The sequence below is a fragment of the Takifugu flavidus genome, unplaced genomic scaffold (genome assembly GCF_003711565.1).
Source record: "Takifugu flavidus isolate HTHZ2018 unplaced genomic scaffold, ASM371156v2 ctg264, whole genome shotgun sequence".
Taxonomy (NCBI): Eukaryota; Metazoa; Chordata; class Actinopteri; order Tetraodontiformes; family Tetraodontidae; genus Takifugu; species Takifugu flavidus.
The window spans coordinates 6274-23565 of NW_026621915.1; the positions used below are offsets into that span (position 1 = coordinate 6274).

At 42.6% G+C, this 17292-nt stretch overlaps 2 protein-coding genes, 2 long non-coding RNA genes and 1 pseudogene across 6 annotated transcripts in view; 2 read left to right on the forward strand and 3 right to left on the reverse strand.

The window, feature by feature from the left end:
• LOC130520013 (uncharacterized) overlaps window positions 1-17292 on the forward strand; it is a 34820-nt gene that overhangs the window by 1533 nt on the left and 15995 nt on the right. The window contains exons 6-7 of the mRNA XM_057023573.1: window positions 16761-16952; window positions 17074-17276. Of these exons, the coding sequence (XP_056879553.1) occupies window positions 16761-16952; window positions 17074-17276 (395 nt within the window). The remainder of the gene's footprint in view (window positions 1-16760; window positions 16953-17073; window positions 17277-17292) is intronic.
• LOC130520019 (uncharacterized) lies at window positions 773-17183 on the reverse strand. Its single transcript, XR_008948599.1, has 3 exons — window positions 17038-17183; window positions 15373-15823; window positions 773-1015 (listed from the first exon to the last, which is right to left on the reverse strand). It is a non-coding gene; the product is annotated as an uncharacterized LOC130520019 (long non-coding RNA).
• On the forward strand, window positions 7885-8515 carry LOC130520016 (fatty acid-binding protein, brain-like; annotated as a pseudogene).
• LOC130520017 (zinc finger protein 512-like) lies at window positions 8027-10629 on the reverse strand. Of its 3 annotated transcripts, none has more exons than XR_008948596.1 (6): window positions 9713-9751; window positions 9562-9624; window positions 9293-9391; window positions 9107-9210; window positions 8787-8982; window positions 8027-8198 (listed from the first exon to the last, which is right to left on the reverse strand). XR_008948596.1 is itself a non-coding variant. In XM_057023576.1 (5 exons), exons 1-5 carry the CDS (start codon window positions 9734-9736, stop codon window positions 8989-8991), a joined length of 318 nt encoding a protein of 105 aa, XP_056879556.1. In that variant the 5' UTR covers window positions 9737-9751; the 3' UTR covers window positions 8974-8988. The 3 variants fall into 3 exon arrangements, 1 of the variants encoding a protein (XP_056879556.1); XR_008948597.1 differs by lacking the exon at window positions 9713-9751 and adding exons at window positions 10304-10405; window positions 10474-10629 and having other exon boundaries at window positions 8184-8198; window positions 8787-9210; XM_057023576.1 differs by lacking the exon at window positions 8027-8198 and having other exon boundaries at window positions 8974-9016.
• On the reverse strand, window positions 11755-13022 carry LOC130520018 (uncharacterized). The gene is made up of 3 exons (XR_008948598.1): window positions 12732-13022; window positions 11961-12093; window positions 11755-11891 (listed from the first exon to the last, which is right to left on the reverse strand). It is a non-coding gene; the product is annotated as an uncharacterized LOC130520018 (long non-coding RNA).

The following is a 17292-nucleotide window of genomic DNA, read 5'->3' on the forward strand; positions in this document are numbered from 1 at the left end:
TCTACATTATTCGATTCTAGAATTAGGAATTGTTACATTTTACAAATTTACACGTCACTTCCTGGTTGTGAGGAAGTACCGGTATTCACATAATAAAGAACTTCTTGATTTGATTCATCGTGTCTTCGGTCTTCTTCTTCAGTCATTATAACGTAACGATAACATTAATCATTTGCCAACAATCCCCAAGACTCGGAACAGACTGGAGCCGAGCAAACAGAACTAAAGCTGACTGGGATGGTGGAACAGATCTGTTCAGGACAGGGACCCAGATTCTGGAGCGAGGAGGTTTTGGAAGTGGACATAACTCAGCTCTAACTGGGAGGGGGAACTCAGCTCGGAACTGGGGGGTCATGCCTCCGGCCTAAAAAGGGAAGGAGAACACCAGAGGCTGCAGGCTGCTCTAAGAATCACACTCTGGACCCTAATTCTGTTGAAGCTGACAGCAAGAGGCAGGTGTGCAACCGCCTCCCAGACCTCCTGCTCACCGTGGACTGTCTTTTCAACGAGGGCAAACTCCTCAGCAGCAAACACAATAAAGCGGCTTACATGGAGATCATCAAGCTCATCGCCACATCTTACCAGGGTTACGCTAACAAGGTAAAGATGGCACATTTCCTGCCACTGTCTCCTCTTAAATGCTTCTGTTTCACACTAATCTTTGTCCTCTGTACTCCTGCCTGCTTTCTGGACATCACTCTTTATGGTAAGCCATGAACTCCTTAGTCAGATAAATTCAGTCACTCTGGATGTAAATATTGAAACAACAGCATTTCTGTGGACGTTGACAGTCTTTAATCCATGTACTGCATCAAACAACTCTAATTTAGCTATTTTTCCACTTCATTTTAGGGTTGCCATTCAACAGAGGATGAAATTTGTGATTTTAGTTACTATTATAGCTGTATTTTTTGTTGTTGTGATTACTTTATTAGTACTTGTTTAACAGTTAGCTAAACAGATCACAGCTTCCCTTAAATGTGTGTAGATTAAAGGGAAAATGCTGCACACAAACCTTCATTAAAACTGGAGCCACAACTGTCTCACAACTGTCTAGCCTGGCTCCCAGAAGTTTGATTCTCGTTTGTTTCATGGTTCCTGAGCTAATCTAATCGTCCTCATTGTCTGTTCATGCCGCCCAGCCTGCTCCTCTTCCATCCTGTTTCTCCTGCCGCCTGCGCCTCTTGGTATTTTTTTCCAAAATCTTTGACTGTACCGTAAATGTAACCTTGCTCCAACTCAAGCCAGTAGTGTGTATCTGCTTTTGGGTTCTAGATTCGTGTCTGCAGTTCACCACAGAAGGTTCCTGCTCCAGAACTGTGCGTCAGTTTCACTCCTGTTCTTCATCAGCTGGTGATCAGGTGAGAATCTTCTCGTGCCTCATGTTAATAACTAAGTTATTGAAAGTGACTTTTTTTCAACACCCTCTGCAGGAACCATCTCATCTGATACTCAGCAGAACTTAAAGGTTGTTCAGTGTTTCCTTTTTAAATGTGTCTCTGCGGTTTTGCTGATCTCATCATGGCTGCAGTTGCTAAAAACACATCAAGCTCCTTGTTTTTGTGATTTTCTTCTTCACTGAGGTCTCTTTTACTGAGCAGTTCCTTCAGCTTCTGCCCTGGACTCCATCGTGCTGTTTATGGGACTGGCTGAACTCTTCCTCATGACTGTGATAACTGTTCTGTTATGATCCTGTGTCTAATCTGTTTTTGTGCTCCGTTTGTCCACTAGGGGTCGTGGGGGACTCATCTGTTGTGCTGGCTGCCTCCACACCTGCAGCTAATCTGGTCTTTTGGCAGGCCTCTTAAGCAGCCGGCACCAGCCAGTACTCGTGGAAAACTGAGCTTTGATTATTAGCGTTCCTGCGATTGACTGTGTTCCTTTTGTTTTAGGTCACCACCATTCCGAGAGCACTTCCTTGGGTTTGGCTTGGCACTTTGTTCACTGGCGTCACCATTGATGGCACGTGCACTGTGTAAATATTTGTAAATAAACTGTAGATCACCGAAGTGGCCTTTGTCTGTCTTCTTGGGTCCCTGATGACCAGTTTTATTGTCCTGTTGTCCTGTCTCCTCCGTTAAACGTGTTGCTGGATCTCCTCACAATAGTTCACTTCCACTGAACTCCAGATACGTAGGTCGGGTCTTTCCGGGCCACTTTAATCTCTTATCTGCAGAATCTCCTTCCTCTGGGTGGCTGAAGGCCTCTAGTTTTAGCTCTACATATTCAAACATCCCCTCTGATGCTGGAGCACCTGTGGTGATTCTACAGTTGAGTCACTTAGAAAGTTGTTACTGATTAAAAGGAGAAGCTGCGCTTCATCGTGACGGTTCAGGTCAGGAGATGAAGATGAGCCCATACTGAGAATGAGGGAATGATACAGTTCTCAGTAGTTCCTCACAGCTCCGCTGCTGTCCACATTCATCACAAAACTCAATACATCAATAATAAACTGGGGGGGGGGGGGAGGAACTCAAATCTGTCGAGACCTTAAATGTTGTTTTTATCAGCAACTATGTTGATATTTCACCCCATTAACATGAGAAGCAGTAAAGAAACTTGACTCTGTCTGGTTGCATAAGACAACCATCACTTAAAACAAGACACATTTACTAAATCGAATTATATTTCAACTCTAACTCTACCCACGCTCAACTTCCTCTTTCTCTCAAAAGTGTGAAATGATGTCATGAAAAGCTGACCACAGATGGACAAAATTAGATGAATCGAACTTCTGCTAGTTGTTTCGGAAATTAGCTTCACAATTCTCAACATCAGTTCAAAGGGAGGCGACACTGTGGAAACCACAGAAAGCTGCTGCAGTTTCAGCACTAAAGGAAGTCAAATGAAGAGAAGTTCCAGAAGAAAAGGAGACGAAAACATGATCCATATTCAGGTGAGAATGAGTTCTAATGAAAACAGATTTAAATCTTCACAATAAATAGCAGCATTTTAATTATCTAACAATAAATGAACAGAAACAAGACATTTTCTACCTGTGAACAGATTCTTGTTCTTTTTTTCACAGATGCCAACATAAAATATCTGACTGGACATCAAGAAGTAACTTTGAGCTGTGAAAACCTGATAAAGGATCAGAAGAATTGTATCAGTACTACATGGATATCAGTAATACATCAGCAACAATCGAGCTGATTAATCTTGGACAGATTAAATCTCATAAACCAGGCAGACTGAGTCTATCTGAGAACTGTTCTCTGATCATCAAGAACCTCAGAGGTGAAGATTCAGGTCTTTATACCTGTCGCCAGTTTAACAGCTTAGGATCACAAACAGGTCCAGATGCTGCAATTGATCTGTCTGTGGTCCCCAGTGAGTATTCCCATCACATAGTTTCATCTTCACCTGAACCACAAACGATCATTTCAGTGAGGAAGATTGTGTTGCTGCTGTTGTTGCTCTGTTTGCTCATGTCTCTGTTCTCATGTTTGTTGTTGTGTGTGTTTTGTGTTGTGTTCTGGTCTGGTCTATTCTGTTGTGTTGTGTTCTGATCTGTTCTGGTCTATTCTGTTGTGTTGTGTTGTGTTCCATTCGCTTCTATTCTGTTCTGTTCCATTCACTTCTGTTGTGTTGTGTTCTGTTCCATTCACTTCTGTTGTGTTGTGTTGTTCCATTCGCTTCTGTTGTTTTGTTCTGTTCCATTCACTTCTGTTGTGTTGTGTTCTGTTCCATTCGCTTCTATTCTGTTCTATTCCATTCACTTCTGTTGTGTTGTGTTCTGTTCCATTCACTTCTGTTGTGTTGTGTTCTGTTCATTCACTTCTGTTGTGTTTGTGTCTGCTCCATTCGCTTCTATTCTGTTCTGTTCCATTCACTTCTGTTGTTTGTGTTCTGTTCCATTCACTTCTGTTGTGTTGTGTTTTGTGTTCTGCTCTGTTCTGAAACCACCATCACTACTACGGCATCAATATTTCCAGGAACCACCTCAGCAACACCACAACCCACCATATTTCTCAGAGCAAAGGTAACGACTCAACAATAACTTGTTTTTAGTTTCTGGTTTGTGTTGATTTTATTTTCAGTCATCTGCATCCTGGACATCTCCAGGGAAGCTTCTTCTCTCCACATCACCTGAGAGGAACATTGGCTCTCTCAGTAAATTAATTGATGGTGAAAGACTTTGATCTGGACCAACAGAGAGGGAACAGCTTCTAAAATGTTCTGTGTCGTTTGGGACCCCGTGACACACAAACACAACTGTTCAAAGTCATGTTTTGTCATTGCTGCAGTTGCAAGTTTAATTCCAGACTTTTGATTTGTGTCTGACACATTTTCTCCACTGAATGATGTTTTTAAATGTTGCTGTTGTTGGCTTTCTCTGTTTACTCAGGTTTGTCTCTTCTCTTCTCTTCTGAAGCCACCCCACCACTCCAGCAACAACCTCTGCAGATGATAACTATAAGAGAACATCCGTAACACAACATTAGCCTTTTTAATTTTCTGGTTCCTGCTGTGTTGGTAGTTTGTGTCTGTGTTGCAACCATTCTCCCTGGCAGTAAATCTTAAAAGCTTTTTTAAAATTTCCCTTTAAAACGGCGCCGCATTAATAAGGAAGCTGCGTTTGTGGCATGAGCAGCAGATGAGGAGCTACGTGCTCAATAAAACCCAAACAGCTGCTATTGTTCTTGACTGGTCCCAGCACCTGAGACCATGATGCTGCTACACTGGTGGGTGGGTGGATGGATGGATGGATGGATGGATGGATGGACGGACGGACGGATGGATGGGGGTGGATGGATGGATGGATGGGTGGATGGATGGATGGACGGATGGATGGATGGATGGACGGGTGGTGATGGATGGATGATGGACGGGTGGATGGATATGGATGGACGGGTGGATGGATGGATGGATGGATGGATGGATGGATGGACGGACCAGTGATCATCCTACATCTCCACGGTATCTGACTGAGCGTTACCTTGACGATGGTCAGGCTCACTGAGCAGTTCAGGAGAGGATGGATCAGTAACCTCGACCCCACTCAACCCCTGTAGGGTGGACGTCCCGCTTGGAACGTCCTGCTTGGAACGTCCTGCTTGGACGTCCTGCAGCAGTTTGGATAAATAAACTTTGCAGCGCTCTAAGATTCATTGTTACGACAAAGACATGATCAACCATAACACAAACTTTTCTTAGAACTAAATTGTCAGTGAAATATTTCTGATCCAAGCTGATTTTAAAAGGTTTGTTGTGGATTATTACTACAGGAACAACCAGAGGAACAAGCTAAAATAAAGAGGTGAAACACGACAGGAAAAACAACATGTTGGTTTGTGGTGATTTCACTTGAATCACCTGAATTCGATGAGATCATCGACTGTTATGGGCTGTCCCATTTCTCCCAGTTAAACCAATGCAGTCGTCTAAATCCTGTCCTGATGATGAAGAGGTCTTCCTCATATAATGATTATCGGCAGGTTACAGCCTAAAGAGGGGAGTCATGCACATTTATAATGGAAAATCCTTTAATAACCTTAAAGTCCATTAGTCCTTTTTCTACATAGTAACCAGTTTGGGGGATAAGATCCAGATTCATTAATTATTATGTTGTATGAATGAGAACCAAATATCTCCATTATCTTCCAGATCTGTGGTGGCGGAACCTCTTTGCAGCAGTCGCTTCAGTTGTCCTCACCATCGGTTGCCTCACAGTTTTCATATATAAAAGGAGAAAAGGCACTGGTAAGTTTCATGATGTTAACTTAGCAGTGACCAACAGGTCATTTGAAATGTCAATGTAGAATGATGTGCAAGTCCACAATAATCATAATCATAATGTGCCTTGGCGTCATTATGTTTCCCCGGTTTTATCTAAAGTGTTCCACTAAGAACCCAACCAGCACCAAGAGCATAAACCTCATCTCTGTCCTCTCTTTAATGCTGTTGTTCCACTGTCGCCTGGGTTGATTTGGTTTAAAATATGTTCAGCCTTGGTTTTGGTACATAACTGAATACATTTATAAAAGATTTAGGTTTATTCTTTTGATTTTTGACCCACCTTCATTATTTTCACATTTGTCCATGATGGATTTGAAGTCAACATCATCCACCAAAGGAGTTCAAACAAAAAAGAATCAGTTTGTTTGGTTGTCAATTCTGTTTCGTTTTTTTCTTCAGGTTTTTGCTGATGAAGGTGATCCCAATGTGACCTACAGCACTGTGAGAATGTCAGCACCAACACAACCATCACAGCTCAAATAATAGCAGCCAAGAACTTTTTTTTTTTGTTTGTCTGTTTTTATTTGGTTTATTTGTTCTTGTATGTGCAGAGGTTTTTTGTTAAGAAATGTTTTAATTCCTATATTGTATTACCTGTTAAATAAGTTAATGTAGTCCAAATATGTTTCATTTAGAAGCATATTTTGGTTGATGAGCAAATAGGAGGCTGCATATTTAATTGAATTTCATTCATTTTTAATCGTTTTGATTATTCATTTTCTTCCTTTTTTCTTTTCAATTACAACTTTGGTTTTGTAGCATTAAATAACAAAGTGTGTTTACTGTAAGTATGAATTAAAAGCTATTTCAAACAATGTTTCTCGGAGTCAACTCAGTGGTGAAGACTTTAAAGTATTATTTGTACAATTAGTGTTATTAATATCGGGGACGTTTTAATTCAACCCAAAATTAGGAGGCACTTCTGCCACTGACCAGCAGGGGGCACCAGAGCTCCTTCACCGATGCAGGTTTGCAGACAGCAGCTGTTGTTGCTGAGTAGAGCTCCAGCCTACAGGTATGATTAATGTCTGCATGCCCTGTTCTCAGATGAAGTACAGAGGAAATGAAGTTGTTCAAAAGAAGTGAATCAACAGGAGATCCTTCAAAAAACAAAGGTGCTAAAAAGAAAATGAGAAGAGGTGCAGATTTGAAGTATATTTCCTCAAAACTAAATCAAAACAAGATTTTGAATTTGGCAGCTCGGTCAGTGGTATTTTAAAATTACTTTTATGATGCATTACAAATAGAATTAAAAAACTAACCGGAAGGAGACTTTTGGAAATACTGACAATCCCAGTGTGTCAGAAGCTGCTCCACAAAAAAAACAGGTCAACCTTTAAAACACAACATCAGCTCCAAGCTTAATGCTCATGACAGTTTATCAAAAAACCTCCCGTGAGTCCAACTTAAATGAACGACCATAAACTGCCCAATCAAGAGTCACAATCACTCATCTGTGTCTGTGCGTTCCTCCATAAACACTGACTTTGTGTGAGAAAGCGGAACTTACACATGCACACACTCTCACACACACACTTAAGGACAGTCGTTACCGTGCATGTGAAGCATGAAGTAATTGCAGTGGTGGTGGTGGTGGTGGGGTCAGTAATGCAACTCAGGACAAAGAGCTGTCAAACAAAGTGATTCTGCTTCACCGACGACCCCCAACAGGACACATTCCGATCGGGTGGCACCGGGCTGACTGGAGAGGGGGGCCGGGACATGAGGAAATGATTCATGGGGATTTGAAGACTACTCTTCTGCCGGTAGCATCATTATAACATGCTTTTCATTGTTGTAGTTGGATTTTTTTGGGGTCATCTTTAAAATGGAGAATTTCTCCTTTTTAGCACCACATCAACCTGAGCTGGCTGCAGGAATTAGAGTAATTACATCATCGCGCATACAAATGAGCTAATTTAGCTTTTCCCCACCTCTCTACGGTCAGTAGGACCGTGACCCAATTAAACCGTCCAATAAGGAACACAGCAAAAATCTCCTGAGCCAATGGGACCCGTGGCCCTGCCCACCTGCATGCATAATAATAAGGCGCGGAATAATAACACACTGGGGGGAAACTTGAACGACCGCAGCTCACTCACTGTGCTCTTCAGAATACTTGGTCTCTGAAAAACCATCACCATGGTCGACGCCTTCTGTGCAACCTGGAAACTGGTGGAGAGCGAGAACTTTGATGATTACATGAAAGCCCTCGGTCAGTAATGTGCTTCTAGCTTTGCTCTTTTTCTTTGATCTCAGTGTTGAAATGTGCTTCATATGTCATGTCCCAGGCGTGGGCTTCGCCACCCGACAGGTCGGGAACGTGACCAAACGACCGTCATCATCAGCCTGGAGGGCGATAAGGTGGTGGTTCGCACCCAGAGCACCTTCAAAAACACAGAGATCTCCTTCAAGCTGGGGGAGGAGTTTGATGAAACCACCGCCGACGACAGGAACTGTAAAGTAAGAACAAACACTTTCAATCATCTCAGATCGGCATATTCTGGAGTAATCAAGATTAATTGGCCACACTTTTCAGTACGGTCACCATGTGTTGTGTCTCTCAGTCTACAGTGTCTCTGGAGGGAGACAAGTTGGTCCACGTCCAAAAGTGGGACGGCAAAGAGACCACGTTCGTCAGAGAGATCAAGGACGGCAAGATGGTCATGGTACGTTTCTGTCTAAAGTGAACTATGACATAAATAACATCTAAAAGTATAGCATCATGGAACGTAGGCCCAACTACTTTGTTTTTTAGTGTTGTTCAATATGAGGGATTACACTGTAAAACAAGAACACTTACTAAGCTATAATTTAATGGTCTACTTTATATATTTTTTCTGTGTGATTTCTGGGCAGCAGCAAAATCAACACACACATGTAGAAATACACATTCCCACATGTCCAGTCAAATCCCGAATCAAAACAGACATTGACGAGGCCCTGGAGGGACTCCCAGGTAGCAACTTAAGTGTGAATGTGATGGAACTAAATGTAACATGAAGATTCAAAGTTGTTAAAGCAGAAGTGAAAGTGAAACTTACCTTGCTGAGTCACCCTGGTCTTTTCTATGTCTCCAGATAATAAAGCAGTAATTCTGGTGGTGATGCATCACACCTTTGATCCTGATCTGGTGATTGAAGAGAGCAGATTACAGGAGCTCCCTAGAAACGTCCGCCTCACTGTCGACCCCCTGTTCCATCAAGGCAGGCTCCTCAGGTGTAACCGCAACGATATTGCCTGGGATCAGATCCAACTTTCAACATTCCTATTCCTGAAGTAAACACAAAATGTTGATGAAGATTGTGCAGGAAGTTGTCTCAGTGGTGGACAGTGGTGATGCTGAAGGTGACTGTGGTGGTACCGGTCCAACCCCTGCTTGGCCACATTATGCACAAAATCCCTGGACTGGTTCTTAAGGAACTTCTCAAACTTCTTGAAGGCTTTTTTGTTCGTCACAAACCAGTCCTGCATAGGGCAGAAATGCAAATGTTAGGAGAAAAACCTGCCGTGCATCACAGGACGGCGAGAAGAGCAGAACATCCGATACCTCCGAGTGGATAGAGTTGATGTGGTATTTGACTCCACTTTCAGAGTTGAACTCTTTATTGCAGATCAGACACCTGTACTTTCCTGCCTCAAATTCACCCTGAGATCACAGGAAATACCATCACTCGGAATATCAGCCACAAAAAATGATTCATCAGACGTGTGAACAATCTTCAAGCGTCCCAGATCTACACCAGGCAGTTCCTGCTTCTGTCCACAGACCAGGGTCACTCAGGGATGTTTCAGAGTTAAAGAAAGATGCCGACGTACCTTCGTACACAGTCCCAGATGAGCCTTCAGCCCCGACACACTGGTGTAGGTGGAGCAACAACCCTGCAACAGTTACCAGCAGCTTCAGTTACAGAAGGAAATAACCCCAAAAGAAGACATTTTTAGAATATCCAGAAGATTATAAACTGACCATAAATAGGTCTTTTTGTTCCATTAACGGCACACATTAATCTGCAGTTCCACTGTCAAATGTTGGGACATGTGATCAATAACTGATCACTGTTGATTCTCTGCATCAGTCTGTGGTCCAGCTCATGTTGGCAGACTTATCAAGTCCAGTAAAAAGAACCCTCCAGAGATTTTGTGCGATGTCATCATGAAAACATGGTGTTTCTTCCTAACAATGACTGTTTTTAGACTGCCAGATTATAATAGAACGTTTTAGGCAGATTATTTTGAGGGTGTCTGTGGATCAATCTGATTAATCACAATTCAGACACGGGACCCAGCAATTCAAGTGTTCTTCATTCACATCAGAGATAAATGAAAGGTGGATAAAAGGTGGATGTACTGTGCACATTTCTGTACAGCAGAGCTCCCAGGCCAGACTGGAGCCTGCAGGCAGCTCAGGGGGACTTCAGTGAATACCTGCTCCCTCTCTTTCCCACTTCCTAAACCCCTGAAGTGGGTCAGCAGCTGTAAGTTTCTGTCACTGTTCTTCCATTAATGCATTTATACATTTTTTATGGCCCTTTTGAGTTTAAGATGAAGCATCTTCTACCTGGTTGGGACATTTGACCTTCCTCCGCAGCTTCACCTCATTCTTCCACTTCCTCAGCACATCTTGGCTGAAGGCGGGCAGGCCCGGCCGGGCGTACTTCAACTACGAGACATAAAAACGTGAACGAGCACAACAGAATGTCCCGCGTCTGTCCTTCCAGATGTCCTCACCTTTTTATCATCAGGCACCAGGTCCGACTGAAACTTCCTCTTGGGCCAGTCTTTGGCAGCTCATTGTTGGCGATCTCAGCCAGGTGAAAGTTGGCCACCTGGGCCGAGGCTCGCTGCACCCGACCACTGGCCGTCCTCTCCGGGTTGGCCTCACTCTGAGCATTCTGGGCCTCATCTTCATCGCTCTTCAGCGGCATCTGTGAAGTGTTGGGTGGAAGGAGAAAATAGCATCCATACATTATTATATCATTCTCATTTGTTACTTTATATTCACTGTTTTTTTAATGTTGTGTTGATTAGGTAAATACTATCATATAAAAGGATATTTTGTTACTGGCATCACTTATTTCACTATCATTTTACAGCAATTACCATTTATAACACCACTTCTATTGCTGTTTTAATTGTAAATGGTGGTAGAAGTGGTGCAAGTAATGACAGAAACCGAGTTGATGTCATTTAAATTGGGATTCTCACACTATATATTACTTATCTTTCATGCACTTCTTGGACCTTCAGTCCTCATACCTCCTGCCATACCTCCTACAGAATTTATTTGGATTACATACATTTGGAAATAAGCAGAGTCCTGGTCCTGGTTTTGACCGGATCCCCAGACCTGCTCTGTCCCCGAGGAGCCCTGACCCCCTGCCGGATCTCTGTCTGCACCCCAAGCCTGATTGTGGCCTTCGTCTCCATCAGATACCCAGTCCTCCACAGGACCTTGTTCCTGACACACCACCCATACTGTTTCCACTCCGTCTTGTTCTTGGCTCCTGCCAGGAATCCATGTCTGGTCTGGAGGGAAGTGACCTACCCGGTCCCTGCCGGAGTTCCACATCTGGTCCTGGGTTTGATCTCCACCTGTGGCCACGGGGTTCCTCCTGTCCTTCCTGATGTTACAGTTCTTACCCTGAGGCAGGTGTTGCTTTTTGCTTGTCTCTGGACCCTGAGTCCACACATTTTTTGCCCTCAGTCTTGGAGAGAGCCGCGGAGTAGGTGGAGCCATTGACCCAGGGTCAGTCCCATTAGAAAGTCCTCCTGATGACTTCACCGAGCAGCTGCTGGTGGGGTGATCTACTGCTTCTGTGGCAAGATCGTTGAACCTGTTTCAGAGAAAATGTATCCATTATCTTTATTATTGTTTCAAAGTTATGAGGTGACTTCTTGAAGTTTCTCACCTGAACAGTCTATCTGCGGCTCATCAGGTGTTTCTTACCTTTTTTTGCCGTAAGGTCTTTTCATCTTTAGAGGCTCGTGGGATTGAGGCTCATCATCTGCAGGACAGAAATAGATGATGCCTCTAACCGGCCAGTTTCACAACAGCAAAACAGCATATTCAGTGAACGAGTTCATCCTTACTTTGACTAATCCAACTGAATTCAGTTCACAGGTTCTCTGTGGCATCCGTTTAGAAGCTGCAGGAGAAACTAAATTGACGTAAAAAGGGCAAAAAATACATGTATGAAAACTAACGGTTTGATTACCTGGACACGGTTCACCACTTTTAGATTGTGACTTGACACATTTCTTCTTTCTGAGCACATATAATGGTGACATATCCTCCCCGCTGTGAGAAGGGTCCATTCCAGGTGCACAAACACCATGTGGAAGCTATGGCTGTAAAAACAGGACAGAAAACATCGACATACGTGACCTCTTCTGCTGCAACAGATGTGCTCTTCTGCTGACCAGCTGACAGAAATAAAATAAATATAACACACATGCAACCCTGATTTGTCTCATACTCGTTATTTTTAAGTTTTCCTGTCAAAAAAAAAAAAAATCTACAATTTCCACATGAGTGACTTTCAACAAACACAAGTGAACTGCTGTATGTATATTTTCAACTTTTGTTCCTGTTTAGAATCAATGTTATTTCTTTATAACTTCTGCACAGAGATTGGTTCCTGAAAAAACTGTGTGAAATATTACCATCACGCAGGACGTTTAACTGCAAATCTATCCGTGGGGAAATCACAGAATACACAAGATGAGGATAGAACAGTCAAAAGAGAAGTACTCGTTTTTGCAGTATCCCCGTTAAAACTGTTATTCCCGAGCTGGAGCGCACACACTTGAATCCACCATCATTGAAAGCGAACAATTTTTATGTTTTTTTTTATGACGTCAGACATAAAAACGAGTCGGACACTGCAGTTTAAACAAATCTGGTGTTGGCTAGTTAACCTGCTGCTCCCTGGTTTCCATTGTTTCCTGGCGGTTGGAGAAATACAGTGGTGACCGACGAAGCCTACCGTCCTACAGCTCACTCCCCCTGGAAGCACCCACTGCCTCCATGTCGTTCAGTCTGGCCTCCTCTGTCGCCTTCCCTTCCGGCAGCGAAACCCCCTAGGAGAGGCTAACGTCCAGGAAGGCCCGGGGCGGCTGTTAGGAACACTCCGGCGTTCAAGTTCGTGTCGATAGGAGGCAGACGAATCTCCACGCTGCTTCTGGCTGATGTGCAGCAGAATACAACACTCTCCCTGCTGCATCTGCTGTTGCCTTAACGGTCTGTCGTTAATTCGGCTACTCTTCCATGACCGACGTGGTTTCAACAAGTGTGAGGCGCAAGAAATGGAGGGAGTACTGGTAGGAATTACGTAATTTTTTGTAAGGTTATCTGTGCATGGAGGGATATATATTCATCTGTGGGTGGAAAATTGAAACCTCTTAAAAAGTGAACTTAGAATATCCTGAAATGTAAGCTGCCATTTTCCGTTGGTTGGGCCCTTTGCAGCTAGACTTGTTTATCAGTCAGTAGCTGGCAAAGCGACGTAATAATGCAACGTCACAATAATGCGACGCAGTGTTGAAATGTTTCATGATGCAAATAAAGCACAGTCGTCTCTCCTCGTGTGTAATTTGGGCTTGGTCGCATTAGAAAAAGCAAAGATTATATTTAGTGGTCAGGAATACGAGCAGACGTTGAAGGCAGCAGCAGCCAGCAGGTGGGCGTGTCCTCCCGCGAGCGGTCTTCCGGTGAGAGGTCGACAGCATCAGCGGGCAGGTCAACATTTTCATTAAAGTGATCCAACTTTGGCCAGATTTCAGCACTATTGAACACGTTTTTCATGTTTAATTTCTACGAATTTACCTGTAATCTTGGGCCAAAAATCAACGTGAGTGGTTTTTAGATTTAACAAAAGAAGGTTTTTATGAAAGATTATTTTTCTACAGTCTATCGCTTGGCAGTTTTAAAACACAAATTTTGTTGAATTTTATGCTGTCATCCTCCATCTGTGTTCATGTTTATCATCATTGCACTTACTCTGTAATGTCATCAACAGGAAAGTAAAGGCCAGTCACATCCAGGAAGGAGCTCTGTTTTCTCTGGTAAGTGTGTGGCAGATCAGCCAGGAGGACTTCAAGGACATTATCATCCAGGAACGTAAGTAAAAATGATGAATAAAGACGTGAAACCCTTGTTGGTGTGAGGCTGTAAACGTTCCCGTTTTTCTGTTTAGTTTGGGATGTTTCCGCTGTGTTGTGGGTGGGACTCCATGTTCTAGGGCTGATGTTCATGTTATCTCTTCATTTAATAAATTTGCCTCCATCTTTTTTTTCTCTGTAAACAGATGGACCACACCACTGGTGAGCACACAAATCATTTCATAAACCCACAACATACCAGCTGTGATGCTTTAAGTATACACAGAATAAAATAAAGCTCCATTACACCTGAAGATAAATGCAATGTTTTATGTTGTAATATATATAAATCAGCTTTTAGAACACGAATGACAATGAAAACTGAACCTCCTCAATAAAATCATTTTCCTGTCAAAACTAAACTGACATTTTAGTTTGAAGCAGACACGGGGGGGGGGGGGGGGGGGGGGGGGGGGGGGGGTGACATTTAGGATGGGTGTGTATTCTTGAAGAAAATAATGAGCAAAAATCTGTGTTTTCCAAAGCCTCACCGCTGCATCTCACATCCAGCCAAACGGCCTTCTCTGTTTTTAGTGACTTGGAAAAGTTTTATGTCCACCTGGCGGGCTGCACTGGTGGGGCTCATCTTCACATTGTGGACCTCCTGAAACAGCTGAACCAGAGTGAGGTTTTCTCTCCAGAAGAAAGTGATTACATCGTGGTTTTCTGTCCTGTGAGGTCACACATTAGGACTGACATCTCTGTAGCCTTGGAGACTGTTCCAGGTAACCCTTCTTTGTGTCCTGCTCTCTTTTGTATGATTTATGATTTTCAACCAACAATTTGGAACATTGTGTGTTTTCTTGACTGCGAACAGAATAAAACCTGACCGTCTGCAACTCCTTCTTCCTTCCAGCCTTGAAACCGACAATCCTGGTGGTGCTGCATCACACCTTTGACCCTAATTCTGTTGAAGCTGACAGCAAGAGGCAGTGTGCAACCGCCTCCCAGACCTCCTGCTCACCGTGGACTGTCTTTTCAACGAGGGCAAACTCCTCAGCAGCAACACAATAAAGCGGCTTACATGGAGATCATCAAGCTCATCGCCACATCTTACCAGGGTTACGCTAATAAGGTAAAGATGGCACATTTCCTGCCACTGTCTCCTCTTAATGCTTCTGTTTCACACTAATCTTTGTCCTCTGTACTCCTGCCTGCTTTCTGGACATCACTCTTTATGGTAAGCCATGAACTCCTTAGTTAGATAAATTCAGTCACTCTGGATGTAAATATTGAAACAACAGCATTTCTTTGGATGTTGACAGTCTTTAATCCATGTACTGCATCAAACAACTCTAATTTAGCTATTTTTCCGCTTCATTTTAGGGTTGCCATTCAACAGAGGATGAAATTTGTGATTTTAGTTACTATTATAGCTGTATTTTTGTTGTTGTGATTACTTTATTAGTACGTTTAACAGTTAGCTTTAAAACATGTGTCGATTAAAGGGAAAATGCTGCACACAACCTTCATTAAAACTGGAGCCACAACTGTCGAAGGTTGACTTTAATCAACTGTTTGATGGATTTTGCTGCAAAAACGTTACACAAATAAATCGTCCTGATTACGTCATGATTGTGTGAACTGTGTGAACATTTGTTTCCTGTGTTCAAACCAGCAGCTCTATTTTCATTATTCTATTAGATTTAGATTAATGACCAAAGGGATATCTGGCTCCCTCCTCTGGCAGTAGCAGGAATTACAGCTCTTTTCATAAAATACAAAATTAAGATTGTTTTTCTCCCCTGGCGGTAATGGCATGGCCATCCAAACATCGCCTGTCTTCCAGTAGATGTAATTGTTTAAATTTATCCTGTTTTAAACGCATTTCAACGCGTCACCTGATTCGCTGGCCGCTCCTCTTCTTCTGTGGTGCCGAACGCGCCTCCAGCCGTTAAAACGAAAGTGAAAGGGTCCTCTGCAGAGATCAAACGTGGATTCGTGTTGCGTGAGTACAGAAATCATTCGTAAACAAAGTAAGCGTTAAATTAATTTACTTCGATCCGAAAGAAATCAGATTATTAAACTTGATTTGATAATTCTTATGTGTGAATAAGACATGACTGGGGGCAGGAGACCCTGCCGGACCTCACTTTGGTCGTCTTGGGCGAGGTCACTTGCAGAAAACTTACTTTCTGTTTTTGAATCGTGGTTTCAGGGATCCTGCCCTCTGATCATTGCTCCTATTTTCTTGCCAGTCTAAGCTTTTTCAGTAGCAATCTCACTGGTGAATTATTTACAGAGTATTTGTGAGCTCAAAATTCTTGGTTTTGTTCCTTTTCTGAGCTGATTGCGTCTTTTCTTTCCCCAACAGAGACATGGAGAATCTTGGTGAGGAAACCCTTTCAGCTCATAAGGTTTTAAACGATGTGCATTAAATGTCATGAATTGAATCATTTTGACTTGAAAATGTATCTGTGATTTGAATACTTCATGAGAAGAGAACATGTTTTCATGTCACCTATATTTAACTTCTATCTTTGATTCTATTGAGCGTTACACTAACTTTTAAACACTGATTAACTATATAATGATTCCAGGCATGAACAAAATAATCGGGTCAAAGGCCAAAGGTAACGTTTAACATAAAGTGGAGAAAATGTGACTTTGAGTAATTTGGTAATTTACTGATTGTGATGTTTGTTTACCAATTTCAAATATAATTGCATTGCTTGTTTAAAGTTATTTATATTTACATTTGACTTTTAATTCAAAACTACATTGACACTATTTCACCTCAGTCTAAACTAAGTGTTCCCACTGGTTCATGTCTGCATGATTTCCATCATCAGGTGAAAGTTCAAAGCTGCTCAGGTTGATTTTCCAATAACACACTTCTTCCTTTCTCTCTTCAGTATCTGGAACAAAGTTCTTTGTCTACGTGGCTTCAGAAACAAAAAACGCTCACATGGAATGGGTTTCCAAAATGAAACGTGTTGGACACACTGAAGTGAACATTCAGGAAGATGCAGATTATTATTTGGTTTTCTGTCCAGTCAAATCCCGAATCAAAACAGACATTGACGAGGCCCTGGAGGGACTCCCAGGTAGCAACTTAAGTGTGAATGTGATGGAACTAAATGTAACATGAAGATTCAAAGTTGTTAAAGCAGAAGTGAAAGTGAAACTTACCTTGCTGAGTCACCCTGGTCTTTTCTATGTCTCCAGATAATAAAGCAGTAATTCTGGTGGTGATGCATCACACCTTTGATCCTGATCTGGTGATTGTAGAGAGCAGATTACAGGAGCTCCCTAGAAACGTCCGCCTCACTGTCGACTCCCTGTACCATCAAGGCAGGATCCTCAGGTGTAACCACAACGATATTGCCTGGAATCAGATCCAGAAAACTTTCAACATTCCTATTCCTGAAGTAAACACAAAATGTT